The sequence below is a fragment of the Callithrix jacchus genome, chromosome 10 (assembly GCF_049354715.1).
Source record: "Callithrix jacchus isolate 240 chromosome 10, calJac240_pri, whole genome shotgun sequence".
Classification (NCBI taxonomy): Eukaryota; Metazoa; Chordata; class Mammalia; order Primates; family Cebidae; genus Callithrix; species Callithrix jacchus.
Window position 1 is genome coordinate 28,153,587 of NC_133511.1, and position 18,193 is coordinate 28,171,779.

Sequence of the window (18,193 nt, forward strand, 5' to 3'; positions counted from 1 at the left end):
CCCAAGTTGCCAACAAGCAAAATTAGTATCAGTGGTGGATGCAGGAATACTCTTTCTTGCCCACAGGATCCACTAAAGATGTTCAACTTTGTATTCATATCAGGAAGGGTACCGAGCTGAAATCAAATGTTTATCTGTTGAGTCATTAATAATTTTCTTCACATGGCTTTTAGTCCTTCAGACATGAAGAAATGAGGTCTGACAAGGCCAGGGACATTCCACAAAGCATGACACAATATATTCAATGATTGGGATGTTTGATGACTTCCCTACATGCCTATTACAGTTCTCACCTTATTAGGAAGTCTTTATCTCCAATGGTCCTGAGCTAGAGAGATCAGGAAGACTGAGCTGCATCCCTCTGTGCTTGCCTCTGGTTGGTGGATTTGTCCTGCTTTAATACATGATCCAGACAAGAAAGAATCGAGCCAGAGCCACAGCATTATGAATGAAATTCTTTGTTTTTAATTTCACACAGTTTAAAATACAATATGAAATCAGGCTACAGTATATAAAAAACTCTCCAGCAAAATGATGTGCCAGCATCAGCTACTAAAATAAACAAACAAAAAACTCCGCCATAAGAATTTTTTTGCATTTTTTAAAAAAAACACATTGACACTTACATCGCTACATCTCTAAGCTACCTCAGTTCTGATTTTTAAAAAGCACCTGCTTTTCCTTTTTTTTAATCTTGCTTTTAAATTTTCAGCTTTTAAAAAATATAAATTATATGAAAATACAAGTTGGAAAATAGTCAAACACAATATAACATCTTTTTCATCCCTATACTTCTCAGCTTAAAAAAAAGTATTCTTAAAAAAAATTCAATAACTGAGGCAGTATTCCTGATAACTTTATTTTAATATATATATTTTATATATGTATATGTATACATATATTTATGGTTCCTTGAAACTTCTTTGGAATGTAGGTAAGACTTCAACAAATTTATATAGACCCCAACAGAGGAAGCAGCATGCACAGCATGACTAGAAGAGAGAAGGTGTATTTCTCACCATGAAGGTTAGGCAGGTTAATGCTCTAAAACCCAGAGTGTTCATCTCCAAAGTGAGGAAAAGCACATCTGATCTTTGAATGCTACCTCCAATCCCCACGGCCACAAAATCAGGGCTCTATGTAGGGAAATCCCTCCCCAGAATGGAGAAGGGAACAAAAGTGACTCTGAACCCTAAAGCCAAAACCGACAAAGGTTAAGGCATCTCTGGGAAAATAAGGGTTTCACCCAGCTAGACCAGATTTGCCCATCCTTCCTCTGAAGTTAACATGTGTTTTTAAAAAGCATAAACGCAACATTTCCAGTGTATAAACCACCCACCACTCTTCCTGGGATGATCTCTGGCCTTTGGACAAAGGAGAAAAAACATCTGGCCAGATTGACAAAGCTGTCTTAACTAATATACTATCTACAAATCCTGAAAACGGTGGACCTAGAGAGAAAGGGAATCTTAGCAAACAAGTGGGTGGAGGAGCACTAGGAGGCACTTTCTAATATCTTATCTGCTATAGGAATTGCAGGAGTTATACTCACAGCAGGGGAGTTTCCAACATAAATCTAACAGGAAAGGTGTATGATTTGAGAAAGTGATTTTATGCCTGGTTGCAAACAGCAAGCAATAACTGATACCCGGCCTTGGTTCTACTCTTACCCATTATTGAAATGTGGAAAGACTTAACTAGAAATCTCAGGTATTATTTCAGCTGCAGTTTTGCATGTCTGCAAACACACACACACACACACACACACACCACTCACACACATGCACACATTCACACACACCTTTTGCCAGTGCCCAACAAAATCACGTAATCTAAGAGAAAACAATGTAGTCCAAACAGTTCCACCCAATACTCCCTGAGCAGCTCCTAAAATATTTTGAGAGCTTCATTAAGGCACCTGCATCCAAAAGATCAAAATACACAGCTGGGATAATTCTGCCTTTGCTTTCCATGCAGACGCTCCAATTCATCAGTATGGGGACACTCATGAATCACAGAACTATATGTTCCTGATAATTCTGGGTCTTCAAAAGGATCTGGGAGTAAACAACAATGAACTTTCTTGAAGATATACTAGAAAGTAGTTAGTACTTCCTATTTCTCATCCAAATCCCAAAAAGGGCCTGCCCTGAGAAGCACATCTAAAATGTTTCTTCCCTTCTCTCATGGAAGTCCATAAAGCCGCCCCTCTTCCTCATCCTTTCAACTGGGCAACTACAGAGTGAGGAGATTCTAATTGTGTTAGGCACTTTTCCTCACTAGTTAGATGTTGATTTTCCCCCTGAAACTCCATTTTCAGATCCACCCTCACAACCAGAAGAAAGATGACTACCTTGCTTGACTATGTTTGTATTTAAACTTTGGGGGAACTAAGAAATCTATTCAAATCTCATGGACAACCTTATTTTCTTCCCTGAACTTCCTTCCTTTGCTTCCTTTGCCTTCAAAGTCATTCCTCTCTTCTGGAATTAACCTTCACTTACCCTGTGCCAAGACATCAGCCCCAAGCATGAGGCCCTAGCACCACCTGTACCATTCACTTTGCATACACTGTCTCACCTGACATCCCACCACACTAATTTAAATTCTTCAAAGGAAAGCCTTGCACTTCTCTTCCAAAGACAGCCAAATCACATTTTATTGAAATGTTCTCTTAATTCCCATCGCTTCTAAAACTCAGCAGGTCTAAAGTCTTCAACTTATGTCATGTCTCCAGTTACCCTTTCACTCATCAATCAGAAAGCCGTACATTTCTCTCTACTGAATAACAGAGTGGGGGTGGGGTAGGGGGTGCAAAAAATGGGAGGATTCTTGGAAAATAAGACATGAAAGAAAAATTACAGAGTGTTAATTTAGAACAACATGCATTCAGGACTTACTTCTTAAGACCTGAAGGGTAATGCCCATGCATACAGCTTTTATTCCAAGTCATCTATGCTACAGGTATAGGACTAAGAAAGAACCAAGTCGATCTTCCTCCTTCGATTTCCTTTCCATGACTTCAACAGTGCTCCTACGTTTACTGTGGTCCAAAACCAGGGATGCAAAATACATTCAGTTCAATGACTTAATGCTTCTTAACTCAACATTAAGTCCAAACCCCGAGAATCCACTAATATCAAATAAGTAAAGGGATGTGACAATACTTTTTTAATTGTAGATGACATTCACACACATCATTCCCCTGTACTCAAATCAGCATGAATTGTCCTTCTTTTATAAATCCCATGAATTTGGGGTCCCTGATCTCAGTGAGAGCGTTTTGCTTTTCCAGTGGGGTCTATATAAACAGTTTTCTTTCACTGTGACAGAATCCTCAGCCGGCAAATAAAAACAAACTTACATGATATTGCAATACTGAGACCACCTTAGAGCTTAAGACGATTTTTAAGAAAAAAAATACTGGCACAAAATTTAATACAATAAATTTGAACACAACAATGGTTTTGGCCCCTCCCCACCGAAGTCCATCTTTGTTTCAAAACTAGAGTGAAAGGTAAATAGTTCTCAGTTTTGAGTACATCCCACCCCAAAACATGTTTCATCCCACCCACCTCTTTTTTGCCCTCCCAAATCTAAAAACAAAAGCAAATTAATTGCCTTCCATCAGTTTCATGAGTTCTGATGTGACAACGTCTCTTGCTAATGGGTCCACAACTGAAGACACTTTTTCATGGTTGACTTTTAAACATGATTGGACACATTAGTCTCTTCCTCTCTTAAGTCAGAGCCTTCAAGCTTCTTCTCAGAAGACCCTTCTTCCTCTCCCGAAAATTTGCTCAACAATTTCTGGTCCTACCCACCCCACAAGTCCTGGCTTTCCTTTTCCAACTGCGCACAATTGATTACAGCTGCAACTGACTTAGCTCCCACCCCTGAAGGTAAAAAATGAGTTCTAGAAAATAAAAAATAGAATAACAATTAAAAATTCAAGAGTCCAACCAACATGGCTGTCCTGGGAAGGTCTCAGCAGGGTTCCCCCAGCCCCTTCAGTGCCATCACTCATCGGCATCTGGCTTGACATCCAGCATGGCGTGCAGCTCCTCAGGGGTGTATCCCAGCAGGCTCTGCAGGTCACACACAAAGCGGTACACGTAGCGTTTCCCTGCTGTCTTGTGGATGATGTTTTTGTCGTAATAGTAGCGTAGGCCACGGCTCAGTTTCTCATAATTCATCTTAGGTTTGTTTTTCCTCTTTCCCCATCTCCTGGCCACCTGAAATTTAAAAAGAAAGATTAAGGAGGAATAGGTAACAATCTACAAGATTGGCCAAATATATATGTTTGTATGCCTATGCTCTATAACCATGATACTCAAGTAAGACAATTTGAGATTCATGCAGATATAGAAAATATGCTTCTAGTTTATCTCTTCTGAATTCCATTTTTCATGGATGGATCGGGCAGCGATGGGAGTCACAATGATTCTTTCAGTTGATGAAAACACAATGACCCTAAACTTCTGTGGAATAGGATTAAATATTTGACTTAAAACAAACAAAAAGAAAAGCCACACTATACACTCTCCTCTTTCCCCACATTATTAGTAAAATCTCCTTGCTTTGCAAACATGAAATCTAACAGGTGGGTGTGAAGGGGAGGGGCTGAGCTGCAATCACACCTGCCTTTCATCAACAGGAAGTGTTTCTTTTTCCCATACCAGGACATAAATATTTTCTCCTGTCTGCCAGAACAAAGATATTGTCTCTCTTGTTCATTTTTTTTAACCCTCATAATTGGGCGTGGCACAGAATCACTGCTCCACAAGCACGTGTGTAATGAAAGGAGAAACTAATGAGCCCATCTCCCAAGGCCTCTTGAACTGTCTGGCCCCTTCCACACTCACAGAACCACGGAGCTAGGAAGAGGCTGAGTCACTAAGGCAGCTCTGTGGGTGACGGCTGACCTGCTGCCAGGCACAGTAATGCCTCCTATCACTTAATCCTGTAAGACAAATGGGTAACATAGATATTTTCTCTATTTTCCAAATAACGAAACTGGGGCTCAGACAGGCTGCCTAGCTTGCTCCAGGAGCGGCAAGTGGAAGAGCTGGGATCCCAATCCTGGAAAATGTCATTCAGATCCACACAACCCCTTGTAGGGGTTTTCTCTCATCCTTCCTCAGCACAGAACTCACAAGCCCCTCCTTCCTTACCTCATCTGGGTCAGAAAGTTTGAATTCCCAGCCATCTCCTGTCCAGCTGATAAAAGACTGACAGGATTTATCAGTGAGTAATTCCAGAAGAAACTGCCACAGCTGGATTGGTCCACTGCCTAGAAACACAAGCCATTGTGAATCATTACATCAGATACTCAGCACTCTCCGCAGCTAATCCCCACACACGGCGCTCCCACTTCCCTCTTCTCCCAGGCCATCAAGCCAGGAGAAAATGAAGGCAACAGATAGTGCACATGTCAGAGGAAGTGTTATGAGCTCGAACTGACAGAAAAGACAAAGGCCTCCCTATAAAAAAAGAAAACATGGAAGAAAATCTATCAATTGCCTTATTTTGATTAACTTAAGAATCAGTTCATTTTTATTGCTAAGCAAATTCTAGAAAGAGAATATTGGGCCTATCCTCTGGGATATTCTTTTGCACCTTCAAAAACAAAGTCATTATTTTTGCCTTCGGAAGTAAGAAACGTATTAATGAAGGAATGAATGTTTTTGCCAGTTCCGAGCAGAAGTTATGGCTCATAAGCACTGCTCTCTAGAAGGGAGCCTCTGGCCCCTGATTTGTGAGTAAGAAGGATCATTATCCTCAGGCCCTCCGACAAGGAAATAGATGCTGAATGTCTGTTTGTCATAATATTTCTCTCCACCGCCACCACCCTGCCCTTCCAGGCAAGCACCCAAACTAAGAAGAAGAAAAGAGAAGCATCTTTACTATTTGAGGAATTAACTTGTCACCCAGGAAATCCTCAGAGGTCAGATGAGGACTATCTCAGAAATTCTGCATGGGTTCAGGATATTCTAAATTACACACACACACACACACACACACACACACTCTGTCTTAGCCATAAACACTCTCATAGTCAATTTATTCTATGCTAAAGGGTTTATATCACACCGATTTCCTTTTAGGATACTTTCCTCATCTGAAATGAAAGTGATTCTTAATTTACGGGGTAGGCAGAGAGAGAAATAGCGGTTCAAAAGTCTGTGCTGCTTGTTACATGCCTACACTGCCCTGTATAACAGAAACAAACAGGGCAGAGCAGGACTGGGAATGACCCAGTCTACGTCTCTGGATACAGCCCAGGAAGCTCCAGCTCACACAGGAAGCTTTGCTCACTAAGGCTCTGATTTTTCACCAGAGTTGCAAATTTGTCTGATCCAAAGTAAAGTGAGATTCAATAGGAAACAAACTTCAGTTTCCCTCTCGATCTAAAAAAGAAATTGCATTCACAATCTATAAGGACAATGTCTTGTTATGTCTCATACTTCTACAAGACATGTTCACATGCATCATTTTGCTTGCTCCTAAAATCCACACCCAACCCCTCTGCTGTAAGGAGAGGCACGAGTGGTCGTATGGTTTCCTTTCTGTTGGTGCAGAAAAAGTGCTTAGCAAAGTACTGTGACTTTGCTCCAAGCTACAACTAGCAAAATGGTGGTACTGGGTCTAGTACCCAGGCCTTTAGACTTGAAGAACCAGGACAACCTCCGCTGAAGTAAGGAAACAGTTACGACACGAGCCATCACCCCACAGCCAAAGGAAGTGCTCATCCAGTAACAACTTTCTACTGGTGGTTTCCAAGCCTCCTCCTCAGCACTCGCCACGCTAAATATGAAATAAACGAAATAGCTCTACCTCCTCTTTCTGAGAATATACCACTAGCTCTTTAAAACCATCTTGCAAGAAATACCTCGCACGTATTCCAGAATAAAATCACTCCATGAAAGCCTACAAAATAAATGAGTATTTGAACAAGAGCCTAGAGGGCGGCACTGGGAAAGCAGTAACTTCCTCTGCTTCTGCTTTCGTTCAATAAAAACCATTTAGTAGTCAACTCAGTGACATTTGCAGTTTACTTGGGAGTTGGCAAAAGTCGTGAGCTACTCATTCTCTACCTGCGCTCACAAAGCGAACCGTGCCATTATCAGAGGAATCCACTGAGAAGCCATCCTAACAAGCACAAGAAAACCCACCTAGCCTCAGAGGAGAGGGGGTTGCTTTAGACCCTGACAGAGAAAAACTAACAAGAGCTATGATCGACTGTGCACATATCATGCTACAGATACTGGGAGTGATGCCCCACAGTCATTGCCTCCATTCCTCCCAATAACTGTGGGGTGAATGCACCTGCTGTGCTATTTGTTTCTACCACTTCACAACAGAGAAAACTGACACACTGCAAGGCCATTTAGATCAGCGGTAGAGTAGCCGGGACTGGAATCCTGGCAGCCTGGCCCCAAATTCTTCATCTCAATGCTATATTGCCCCTGGACACAACCAAGCCAAAGGCCTGGCATGTAAACTGCCTGCCTAAGTGCAGTGCTCCAAGGGATAAGGGGACCTAACTTCAAAGACCCTCTCCCCACTTCTCACAGCACGTGCAGGACATGGGCCAGCCAGTGGTTCTCCCAGTCATCCCACCACCAGTGGCCATGCCAGCCCCTGCCATGGCATCCACCTTCACAGGTAATGCTTCCAGCATCCTCTTGTGGTAGCCGCTATGTTACATTACCATTGTTTCTCCCTCCCAGTGTTCACCTGAGAACCTCTCCCTCACTATCTGAAAATTTCTTTGGGGCAGGGGTTCTCATGACACCAAGCCGAGAGGGATGGGAAGAGCGAGATCCCCCGGGTGAGTCTTGGTCAGGGAGCAGTCAGCACATCTATCCATGCTGGAGAGCAGGGCCCAGGAGCATATTGCAGTTTCCAGCCCTTGGGACTTGGCAGCCACAGCACAGAGAAGGGACCTTCAATTCACATGGTTTGCACCAGCTCTCAGAGGAAGAGCCCTCTGATGGAATGGTTAGTTTTCCTTTTCTACCAGTGCATTTGCCAAATTGAAAGGTCAAGCAGTTGCAGGCTGTAGATGCCCATCCCGTCCTTTCTCTACGATGGCAGCGTATTGGACTCGGTGAGTCTGGGACAGGGTGAGTACTTGCCGGAGGACTTTTTTCTTCATCGTGACTCCTCCTTTGTTCAAAAGGAATGAAAAAAAAAATTAAATTTAGGCCCTAGAAGCCCAAGACTTAGGTACAGGGCTCTCTCACTCTTTTTTTTTTTTTTTTTTTCCTGCTTGCACCCAAGGAAAGAGGGAAGATAGAGAGGAAAAATGGATACCTAAAGAAGTAATGAAAATATGAATGGGAAGAAATCTCTCCCATTGGCTTCACAATAGGAAAGTCAACATAATTGAGATGTCAGTTCCAGGCTCCTTCACTGAGTTCCTGCAGAGAAATCCCTCCTGCCTAACTGGTGCACACAGGGCTCACCCTTCAAAAAGCCCACATTTTTGTTCCAAGTAAGAGGAGTTCATGATGGCCCCTGAAGCATCCCCATTAGCATCTTTTTGCTGCCTCCCAAACTGCCCTTTTGTTGTGGGGGGCAAGAAAACTAGGAAAGGCACGGAAATGTTCTTCTAGCCAGAAATGCTGGGCCAGGATGGGCTCAGCTCCTGGCTGGGCCAGTGGATGGTCTAACACAGGAGCCTGTTTCCACAGCAATGCATCACCCTCACTTCAGGTCTGGAAGGGGACTTCAGGGCCACTTGTAAACCCACGGCTTAGAGGTGGCTCTGAGGTTGGAAGACACACTGGCTCCACAGATCCACCAGCGACACCCACATCCAGGCCCATCGGAAGTTCTTACGCCCAAGACTGGTGTAGACAATGAAAGAGTCTAGCACCCCCAGTTAAAACTCTTCTAAAGGGTGTTTCTGTGCCGCTTAGCAGAGGTCTGCCCAGATCCACAGGGCTCCAGGGCCCCATCCCTTGCCCTTGCTCCAACATATCCCAAACTTGCAAAGCCTCTTCCTCCATTCCCCCTGCAACTCCCACTCATCCCTGTGCCCAGCCCCTTCCACCTACCCAAATGGACTGAGATCCCAGTGACCTTTGTCCCCCAGAGCAGAAAACGGTACTAAGAATAGCGCCAGTCATGGGAAGGGGAGCTCACATGTTCAATGTGACTCACAATGGTGTCCCTGTCTGGGATTCCCAAGGCAGTCAACGGCACCCTTCACGATGCTGCCTGGGAGTGTCACACATCAGGAATCCAGTGGCATCACTGGGAAAGTATGCTTCTCAAGTCAAAGCTCTGAGCCGCAACAACAGAGGAGTCCCTGTTAGAAGGAGGTCTTTTTCCAGAGCCATACAGGCGGGAGGGCACACACACACACTCCACACACCCATCTCCTGTGGTGCGGAGCCTCCATACCCTCTGCCGTCCGCTCCCTCTCCACCCTCCCTCTCAGGCATCTGTAGGGGAATTTCCTTCTACTGCTGTGTTCTTCTCAGCCTCTGAAGAAGAGGACAGTTCTTACTATACACTGACAGGCCTGATTTGAAGAACGTGGTACATGCTCAAAAGAAGAAATAGCAGGTGGGAACTTGGAGGGCTCCCAGGCCCACGAAGCAAATCTTCGTGAACAATGTTCACCTTCTACGGGGACCTCTGAGGCCCCTCAAATCTAAGGTAACAATCTCACTTCTTTAAAAAAGGTAAAGCTTCAAGTAAATTCCTGCTCATTTGAGTCATATTTCAAGTATCTTTTCCTTGTCTGGGAGCTGCAAGGCCCATCATCTGTCTCAATGAGGAGCTGGTTATTAAAAATCCCCTGCTATTCTGATCCCATGCCCTGAGGCTGAGAACTCAGCAGCATAAATACATATATAGCAATGGGCTAGGACAATGTGTTAGTAACATGTTCCTAATAAAAATTTCTTCCATTTACCAATTTGTCAGTATTATCTTCTCATTTTCTAGGTCTGGGAGTTGCCTGCCTGTGACAAGGACATCCTTACAGCCTGAGGGTCACCCATATTGTTGGCCCGGTATTTCAGGGTCAGGTTGAACTTCACTTTTTCCTTCTACTCCTTCCTCATTTCCATTTCAACCACAAGTTCTCACTCTTGTCACCTGTGCTCTGCTGAGAGGCAAACACAGAAGAGTTGTCTTCCCAACAGATGGGAGGTCAGTGCTGGGCAGGCACCTTCCCGGGCTGTCTCCTCATATTTCCATTGTACTTGGCTTACACCAAGACCAACCCCAATGGTGTGCTCTCTGTCCGTTTCTCCTCACTAGAATATATACTCTAAGGACAAGGACATTGTTTTTTCACTGCTTCAACCCAAAGCCTCCAACAGTGCCTCACCAACAAACATCAACAAACAAAAAATTCTTTGCTGTTGAATGACTCCTGTGTCATCTGACATGTTCTCCCTAAGAACACAGATTGTATCTTCTTGAGCCATATATCCTCAATGCCAGGTATGATAGCTTGTCTTCAGTAGGTACTCAGTAAGTATTTTCTAAATTCTATTACTGCAACAAACCTCCTCTGAAGAAAGCTGTAAGGATTAGGAAGGCCACGCAAATGGCTTCTCTCTATTAAACCATATTTGGGGCCAAACAATACGAGTGCCTCTCAGGCTTCATTTCATTAGTGCGCTCCCCAAAATGAAAATGACCATACCACCTGTCCTTTGGGAGTTAATCTGCTGCTTTGAGAAGCTAATCCCTTTAGCTCTATTCTAAAAGTCAAATCAAATGCCTCGGTGTGGGCAAGACACCACATTTATTTTAACCTATGAAACTCTCATGGTTGGTCACCCTTGCAACAGGGCTGACTCTGCCCTTATAGCACACATCTGGCAGGTGGCCCTAAAACAGAGGAACAGGCCTGGCCGGCTCCTCCCTTCCAGCCAGGTGTCTCTACCCACAGCCAAACGATGATGGCAAAAACAGAACATTCGAATCCAGAAATGACCCATCTGTTCACAAGTGTATCAATCTGCCATTCATGCTACCACAGGAGGACGCACCTCTGAGGGTGGGGTGAGTGACTCCCCAGCCCAAGCCTCACCCCTTTCTGTCAACCCCCTTCTAAATTACCATTCACAAAGATCCCCAAATCTCTTGATTTCCATTAAGTCCCTATGAAATAAAGTTTAAAGACAAAACAGGAAACATCCTGACCGTTTCTTGCCCTCTGGACCAAGCTCAGCCTAAAGCTGTACAAAGTCTTGTTGCCTGAGGATGAATAACTCAAGAAACTGTATTGCTGGACTGACTGGCAATCAAGGCACTGGGAAATTCTTTTAAGAAGATTAAGGGCCAGGAGTTCTTGATATTTTGGCTGAGTTCTATGCCTCCCATTTCTTCTGAGTTATACATTTTCTTTGGCCCCATCCTGATCCAATCTTATCTCATCTCTAACACACTCCATGTATAACACATTCTATAAGTGGCCAATACAGCCTTGGTTCAATGACTTACTGTATGTCAACATATTCTATAAACATGTTCCTCTATCAATGGCTAATAACTCAAGGGCAGTGACTGGGAATATAAGTTCGAATAATTCAACTCAAACAACAAAGAACATTCTGACAGGTGTTTACAAAGCAGACTTGCTGAACACAATGATGAAAAACAATTTTATAAACTTGCATGTATTTGTTGGTGAGATAGGCAGTATCTAACCATGAAAAGAGCTCTCAAACCAATTAAAACCAGACACTGACTGCCAAGTCCATGTCTCTTGAATGTTAGATCAAAAACGAAAGAAGGCAGAGTGTCAAAAAAATTAAAAATAAAAGCCATTTTACATGTCAGGCAGTGGAGTACTGAGTGATGACAGCATCCTACAAAATTAAAATATACGATGTCTGTGGGAAAACCCCAGGTAGAGAGTCAAGGGCACAAGGCTTTGATATCAGTTCTTCCCTGAAACACCATGCAATCTCACACAACTCATTTAACCTCTCTGGGCTTTACTTTTTCCATCCCTAAAATGGAAATAGTAATCTCTGCTTCTCTTTACTTTATAGAAATGTAAATTAAGTCCTTATTACAAAAATCTACAAATATACATATATATACAGAGAGAGAGAGAAAGAGACTTAAAGAGGCCAACAATTTAGAAGCAATTGAAAATACAATAATAGAATTCAACAGAAGGATGAAACAACAGAAAATACATTTTTAAAAACAATTTTCAATAAAAAAAGAAAGAAAAAAGATACAGTTAAGAAAATTGTAAAGGCGCTAGAAAAAAATTTAATTAGACTGCCAATGATTAAATTGGCCTTTTGTATGACAACTTTGAAAAAGCAGAAAGTTGGAGGTTAAGGAAAAAAAAGTTAAAGTATAAATGAGAATAGCCATTTAACATTCTTTTAAGTTAGGGAAGACTCTGAAATCCTTGTTCCAATTAAAAGTACATATGCACAAAAAGAGATAGCAGATGCAAACTGCTTTGAATGTGAAAGTATCACTGGCATTTATGGTTTACGGAAATCTTGGCCACAGATGGACTTAGATCCTCTTTCCCCAATGCACCTTTTTCCTTCGTCATTCATGTCCCTCACCAGTGTCCTTCACCTAATTATTATATAGGCCTCACCTAGAGCAAGCTCAGCATGGTTCCCCACAAATGTCAATAGTTTGGGCCCAAAGAGATGGGTCCCACCAGCATTTACCAGGGTTCAAGCAGAATGTGTTGTCCAGCCATCAATGCCCAAGGCAGGCTTGACAGTAAGACCAGGTGGCTGGCAACCGGCCAGGGGAGTCCTCCCACCTGGAACAGGCTTAAGCGAAGCGTATTTGGCCAGTCTGACTTGGGTCTGAGAACAAGACAGTTGCGCATTTTTAGGGTATGAGGGAAAGACCTTTGTTTTTGCTCCGGCTCTGCACACCTGCAACTGCTCAAGTACACATGTGTGGGGGTGGCAGCAGGAGAAAGGGGACTGTTCCTCTCTTAAAGGGGCAGTCTCTATTCAAATGCAACCACATCTTTCTTCTAAACCCACCAGTAACTCTGTCTAACACATTCAAGCTAACACTCAGACACAAACTTGGACAGTGAGCCAGTGAAGCTCAAGTCAGGAAGTGGGTTTCTTTACAGCTCTTTCTTCCTGATGTCTTCTAGGTAACCGGTTCTTTTAAGAAGTCACCAGAGATGGGTTGGATTTGGTGGAAGGGGATAAGAATTTTGTTATAAACCAAAGAAATGGTTTTTCCAGCCACTATAAACGTACGAAGAAACATCTCCCTAAGTAGGTAGGTAACAAGAAGAAAGATATGTTCACTGCTCAGGGGTAGAGAACGCAACTTTAGAAGTCTGAAGACTACAGTCTTTTCTCAGTAGGATTCTCAACTTGATCTCTGGAATTTATTTCATCCTAGGGGTTGTTTCTCCTGCATATCAAGAATGACAGAAATCACAAGTTAGGCATATTAGAATCCTTGGAAGGAAGATGAACTAGATCCTAAGTGATCATTTGCACACCGAATTGTGTAAGCATTTATCCAGCATATCCCTGCACACTCCTCAAATGTAGCCAGATTGTGTTGAATAGCCAAAGAGAATATTAACAACAGCATGGAGTAGCAGAACAAGTACTTTTTGTTTCACCATAATGTGATGAGCTGAAAATGTCCTACCTACGCCTTTAAAGAAAAAAGGACAGAGAACCAGAACCCAGCCTTGAGAGGCTGCCGTAAGAAACTCCACCGCCTAGGCTCTGAATGTCAAACACCTCCACAGACCGGTGCCCTGTGAGCATCCCCAACAAAGCAAGTCCCATCCTCGTTTCGGAGTTTAAATTTTCATATTCAATCACTCTAGGAGAACTTTCACTCTCACTATGTCTCAGGGAGAGGTGAGTCACACAAAAGACAATAAAGTTGGGGGAGTTACAGTCAACAACATGCATTGAACTCAGAAGCCCATCACTGGCCGCCAAGAATATCAGGACACATAGTCTTGAGTCCTGCCACGTGGAAAAGCTGTGCTGGTCTCAACAAGCCACATTGATAGGTCAGGTCTCTGTGGCTGTTACATTACCTGTGCTACTCAGGTCTCCTGCTTCAGGGAACATAATTGACTGACTGGCTCTACCATGTCCACACCAACACCCTCCTTCTTGGGGGTTGCTCCAGCCAGGGACTGAGCATGGTGAGGGCATACGCAGAGCTCCCGAAGCAGGCAACCTTGACCCAAAGATCCCCATGGGCCTGGCCAAAGCTTTCTTGGGACCAAGCTGCAGTGGAGGGGTCTTTCTACCTAAGTCTTCTCCTTCAAGACCTACCTTCTCTTTGCTGCCTCCTCCCTTTCTTCCTTCATAGACGCTCCCTCCGTAAATGTTTAGCACATCTAATCATGTCTCTTGGCACCTGCTTTCCAGCACACTCAAACTAACACAGTATTTTGAATATTTTATGACATGTGAAAACACTGAAAGTCATCTTATTTGTTGTTTGCTGTGTGACATTGAACTAGACCTCCTCCTCTAAAAAGAAAAAAACAAGAACTCGATTCCCTCCTTTATACAATGGGCATAATAGAAACTTCCTCATGTGATATTTGGTGAAGGATTTAAAAAGTCACTGTATATGAAGGAGTCTAGCACACAGTAGGAACTTAATACATCTAGGATTGAGCTAAATAATTGAAAAGACCTAATCTATTATTAAATACCTGCTGTGCCTCTTGACACTGCCAGCAATTACTGCAATTCTGTAAGTAAAATGCATTGTTTCCTGGCCTCAAGGAACTTACAATTATACTGGAAAAGTAAAAGGTTTGGAGAACACTACGGAATGGAAGTGACAGCTAGCACTTAGAGAACAGCTTCCTGTATACCAACAGCATACTGTTCCAGATGCTTTTCATAAACTAATTCATTAGTTCTCACAACAGGCCTATGGTATAGAAACTATTATTACTGCCATTTTGCAGATGAGAAAATATATACAGAGATCTTAGCTTGCCAAAGGTTACATAGCTGCTCAGTAGCAGGGCCTGACTCCATGCTCTGAATTCTACAGGGGGTAGCCCCTGAATGTCACCCCTGGTGAAACCCCATGGGATGGCCTCCCTTTCTTGTGTTTAACCTGGACTTCTATCTGCAGGCATTCCCAAGTGACTGATGGGGTGCTGATGAGCGCTCCAACCTGCAGGCGTCACATGCAAGTCACTTTAGGCAGACAGGAGGGGCAGAGCTTCTCTTGAGCCTCTACACAGAGCAGCCACTGCTCACTCTCTGCAGCAGGGAAGGCCATCCAGGGAAAAGAAAGAAGTGCCAAGGGGGCAAAAGCAGGGTCACCTGGGACACCTGGCAGGGCCTTTCCCAACAGCAGTGCTGGGGAATTTCCGAGGCCCGTTATTTAAAGGCAATACAGACTGGCGTGGATGTCTCAGCAGTAGGCTGGCTGCATTCTGCTCAATGGAAACATTTTGCTTCCTTCAAAGGTGGAGCTTCAAACTGGAGACAGAGTGGAATTCCAGAATGGTCACCACCCAATTTCCATTATTTGTAGTGAGACTTTATTAAAGAAACAGTAACTCCAAAAATGTAAGACTCAGAGACTTCTCCTCTAATATGGGCAGTGGGCTACACCCAGAACAGAGGGGTCAACCTGTGAGTCTGCTGATATCTAAAACACAGGCACCCTCTAGACCTCAGAGAGTTGTATACAGACCAGGGTTTGAGATCTACTGTGCAGTACGAATAGATCTCTTCTGTCCAGAGACTGCTTGCAAGGTGTTACCATAGCTAAATCAAGGCACTAAGGTGGTTCAGCCAGCTGTGGCCTTCAAAAGCCACGACAAAAATAGGGAATCACTGCTTTTCACATTTTTAAAAAGACATTTAGGAAAAGAAGTGAATAGTGAGGCTGAAACCTTTTACCATGTTTTTCTACTGGTAGTAGATGATTAAGAAAAAGTCATACAAAATTAATTAGGAAGCAGAAACAGTGAAATTACTCACAGGCAATAGAAAGGAGCTTTGCCTCCCATCCAGTTCAAATCTTCCCAGGAATTCTCCTCAGTGCTCCAAAGTATTTTCCCATCAATCACATAACTGAGCAGCATGTGAGTCTATTACTCCACTGAGATACCCAGGTCCACCCCAGGCGCCCCTTTAGGATCCACTGCTAAGCCCAGCACAGGGAATGGAATCCCTGCCAGTGTCTTCAGCTGTTAGCTGGCAGGAAGGCTCCATTTGAGCTGAGAGGTCTGCCAGCTTCCTGCAACTGGTTAATCACAGCAGCCTCTGAGCAAGAAAGGGAAGACACTCTTGTTTCTGCCCTTCTCATTCCCAAGCTCTTTTCCTCTTATCCAACCAGGTGTGCTGCCCAGTGATGCTCTACATTGAGACTGTGATGGCTTCGGCAAGCCTGGGAGGCAGTCCCAGCTTTGCCTGGCCCATGGACCTCAGTGAAGTGCCCTAACTTCTCTGGGCCTCACTTCAGCCATTTCAAGCGGTCTTATACAACAGCATTTACAAAGAGAGACTTCAGATTCCAGAGTTTGGCTACAGTAATCCCCCAAATTAAAAGGCTCTACCCTATTCCTAATAACATGCCCACAGCACAAATTCACACTGCACTAGTAACCTGCTTTTACTCTTTCCTTATCACTGACTTAGGCTCATATCAAAAGTTTCCACAGTTGTTGTTTGTACCTGAATATACTGAGATTATTTTGTAATCGAGCTTTCCTTCGGAAAACTGTGATTTTAGCTAATGCTGCCAAAATCTCAGGTTTCATTCTGAAATGAAGGGCTTTGAAGCACTTCCTTTTGCAGTAAAGTTGTTTAAAAACATGTTTTAGCAGTAGTTTTGGGTTACTGAACCCTCAACTACAAGCCAGAACTCCAAGGTTCTGGACTTGGCCCTGGGACTTTCTTATTGCATGACTTCAGACTGGTTCTAGAGTCATCTATGAAATTACAAGAAGAGGATTTACTTCAGGGCAGAATCAGTTTGAGAGGACCTAGAGGAAAATGTACAGGGCTTCTTTTTCTGCAAGACTAGTACTGGTTTTTCTGTGATGTCTGTCTCTCTCTCTCTCTCTCTCTCTCTCTCTCTCTCTCTCTCTCTCTCTCTCTCACACACACACACACCAATTTGGAAGTTGACTTCCAGATAGTCCCAAATTTAGCCTTAAGGAAACAGAAGGACTGCCTGTTTATAAATCTGCATAACGCCATAAAACATAATTTCATTACAGTTAATAAACAGTTTTGGGTTTAGCCTTTTTTAGGCTCCTAGAAAACAAGAAAACCACTTCATTCACAATTGCATATCACAGAGTGGGAACACACCTAGACATTGATAAGGGCATTAGCGCCAGACCTGCTCGGTAACAGCTGCAGAGGTGTTAGGACTCCTTATCTGTGGCTATGTCTGACAATCTGGAATGAAGTTCAATAAAGGTGATTTATAGGTCAATAACTCTGGACAGAAGCCAAGCCCAGCTCTCCTCCCTCCCACAAACCCCTAACCCATATACATATAGTGTTCATTACTGACAAGAGGGAGACAATGTCCTGATCATTCTAGGCAGACAAGTGTGATAACCAAGGAGTGCTCTCATTCTGTAACACGAAGAAAAGATTCTGTACTTAGGTAAAGACATGTGGGGCTTAAAATTCAATTCAGAAGCTACCTCTGTGCAGAATGCAATTACATACATGGCACTGAATAAGTCATTTTTTGTGCCTCAGTTTCATCATCTATGAAATGGATCTAGAGGGGTTGAGAGGAAGGGAGAATGTGACAACCCATTATATCATTCTATGCCTACTGAAATGGAAAAGCAAGAAGAAGCAGAGATGCCTATGTTTTTCAAGGACTTGGAAAGCATATTGCTCAGTTCTCTAAAGTAGATCCAGAAAAATTGGGCTACTTCTCTCGGACTGTGTTGTAATTAGAAGGGGTTCATAATGTATCTTCGAACAAAACAAAAGAAAACAGAGCTTTCTGATGGTATCAGTTTGATAACCGTAAGCAGTTCACAGTAAGGTAAGGAGGTACATTTTGGCGGAAGCCAACATTGCATTTGATGTATTCTTAACTCAGCTAACAGGCAGGCTTTCAAGCCATGTTATCTGCCCCCGCATCTTGACCTAATTTAACAAGTTGCTATGGGAGCCCAGTGAAGTTTGATGCAATTTTCTTATCTTTGGAGGAAGAATGTAACTGT

The 18,193-nt window shown here is 43.3% G+C and overlaps 1 protein-coding gene across 8 annotated transcripts in view; it reads right to left on the minus strand.

Annotated features, from left to right (window-relative positions):
* Positions 1–442: 442 nt before the first annotated feature.
* ETS1 (ETS proto-oncogene 1, transcription factor) overlaps positions 443–18,193 on the minus strand; it is a 130,258-nt gene continuing 112,507 nt past the window's right edge. For all 8 annotated transcript variants that reach the window (XM_009007097.5, XM_078339198.1, XM_054241721.2 and 5 more), the window contains 2 exons: positions 5,175–5,293; positions 443–4,235 (listed from right to left, as the gene is read on the minus strand). In XM_009007097.5, the coding sequence (XP_009005345.1) occupies positions 4,020–4,235; positions 5,175–5,293 (335 nt within the window). In that variant the 3' untranslated portion in view covers positions 443–4,019. The remainder of the gene's footprint in view (positions 4,236–5,174; positions 5,294–18,193) is intronic.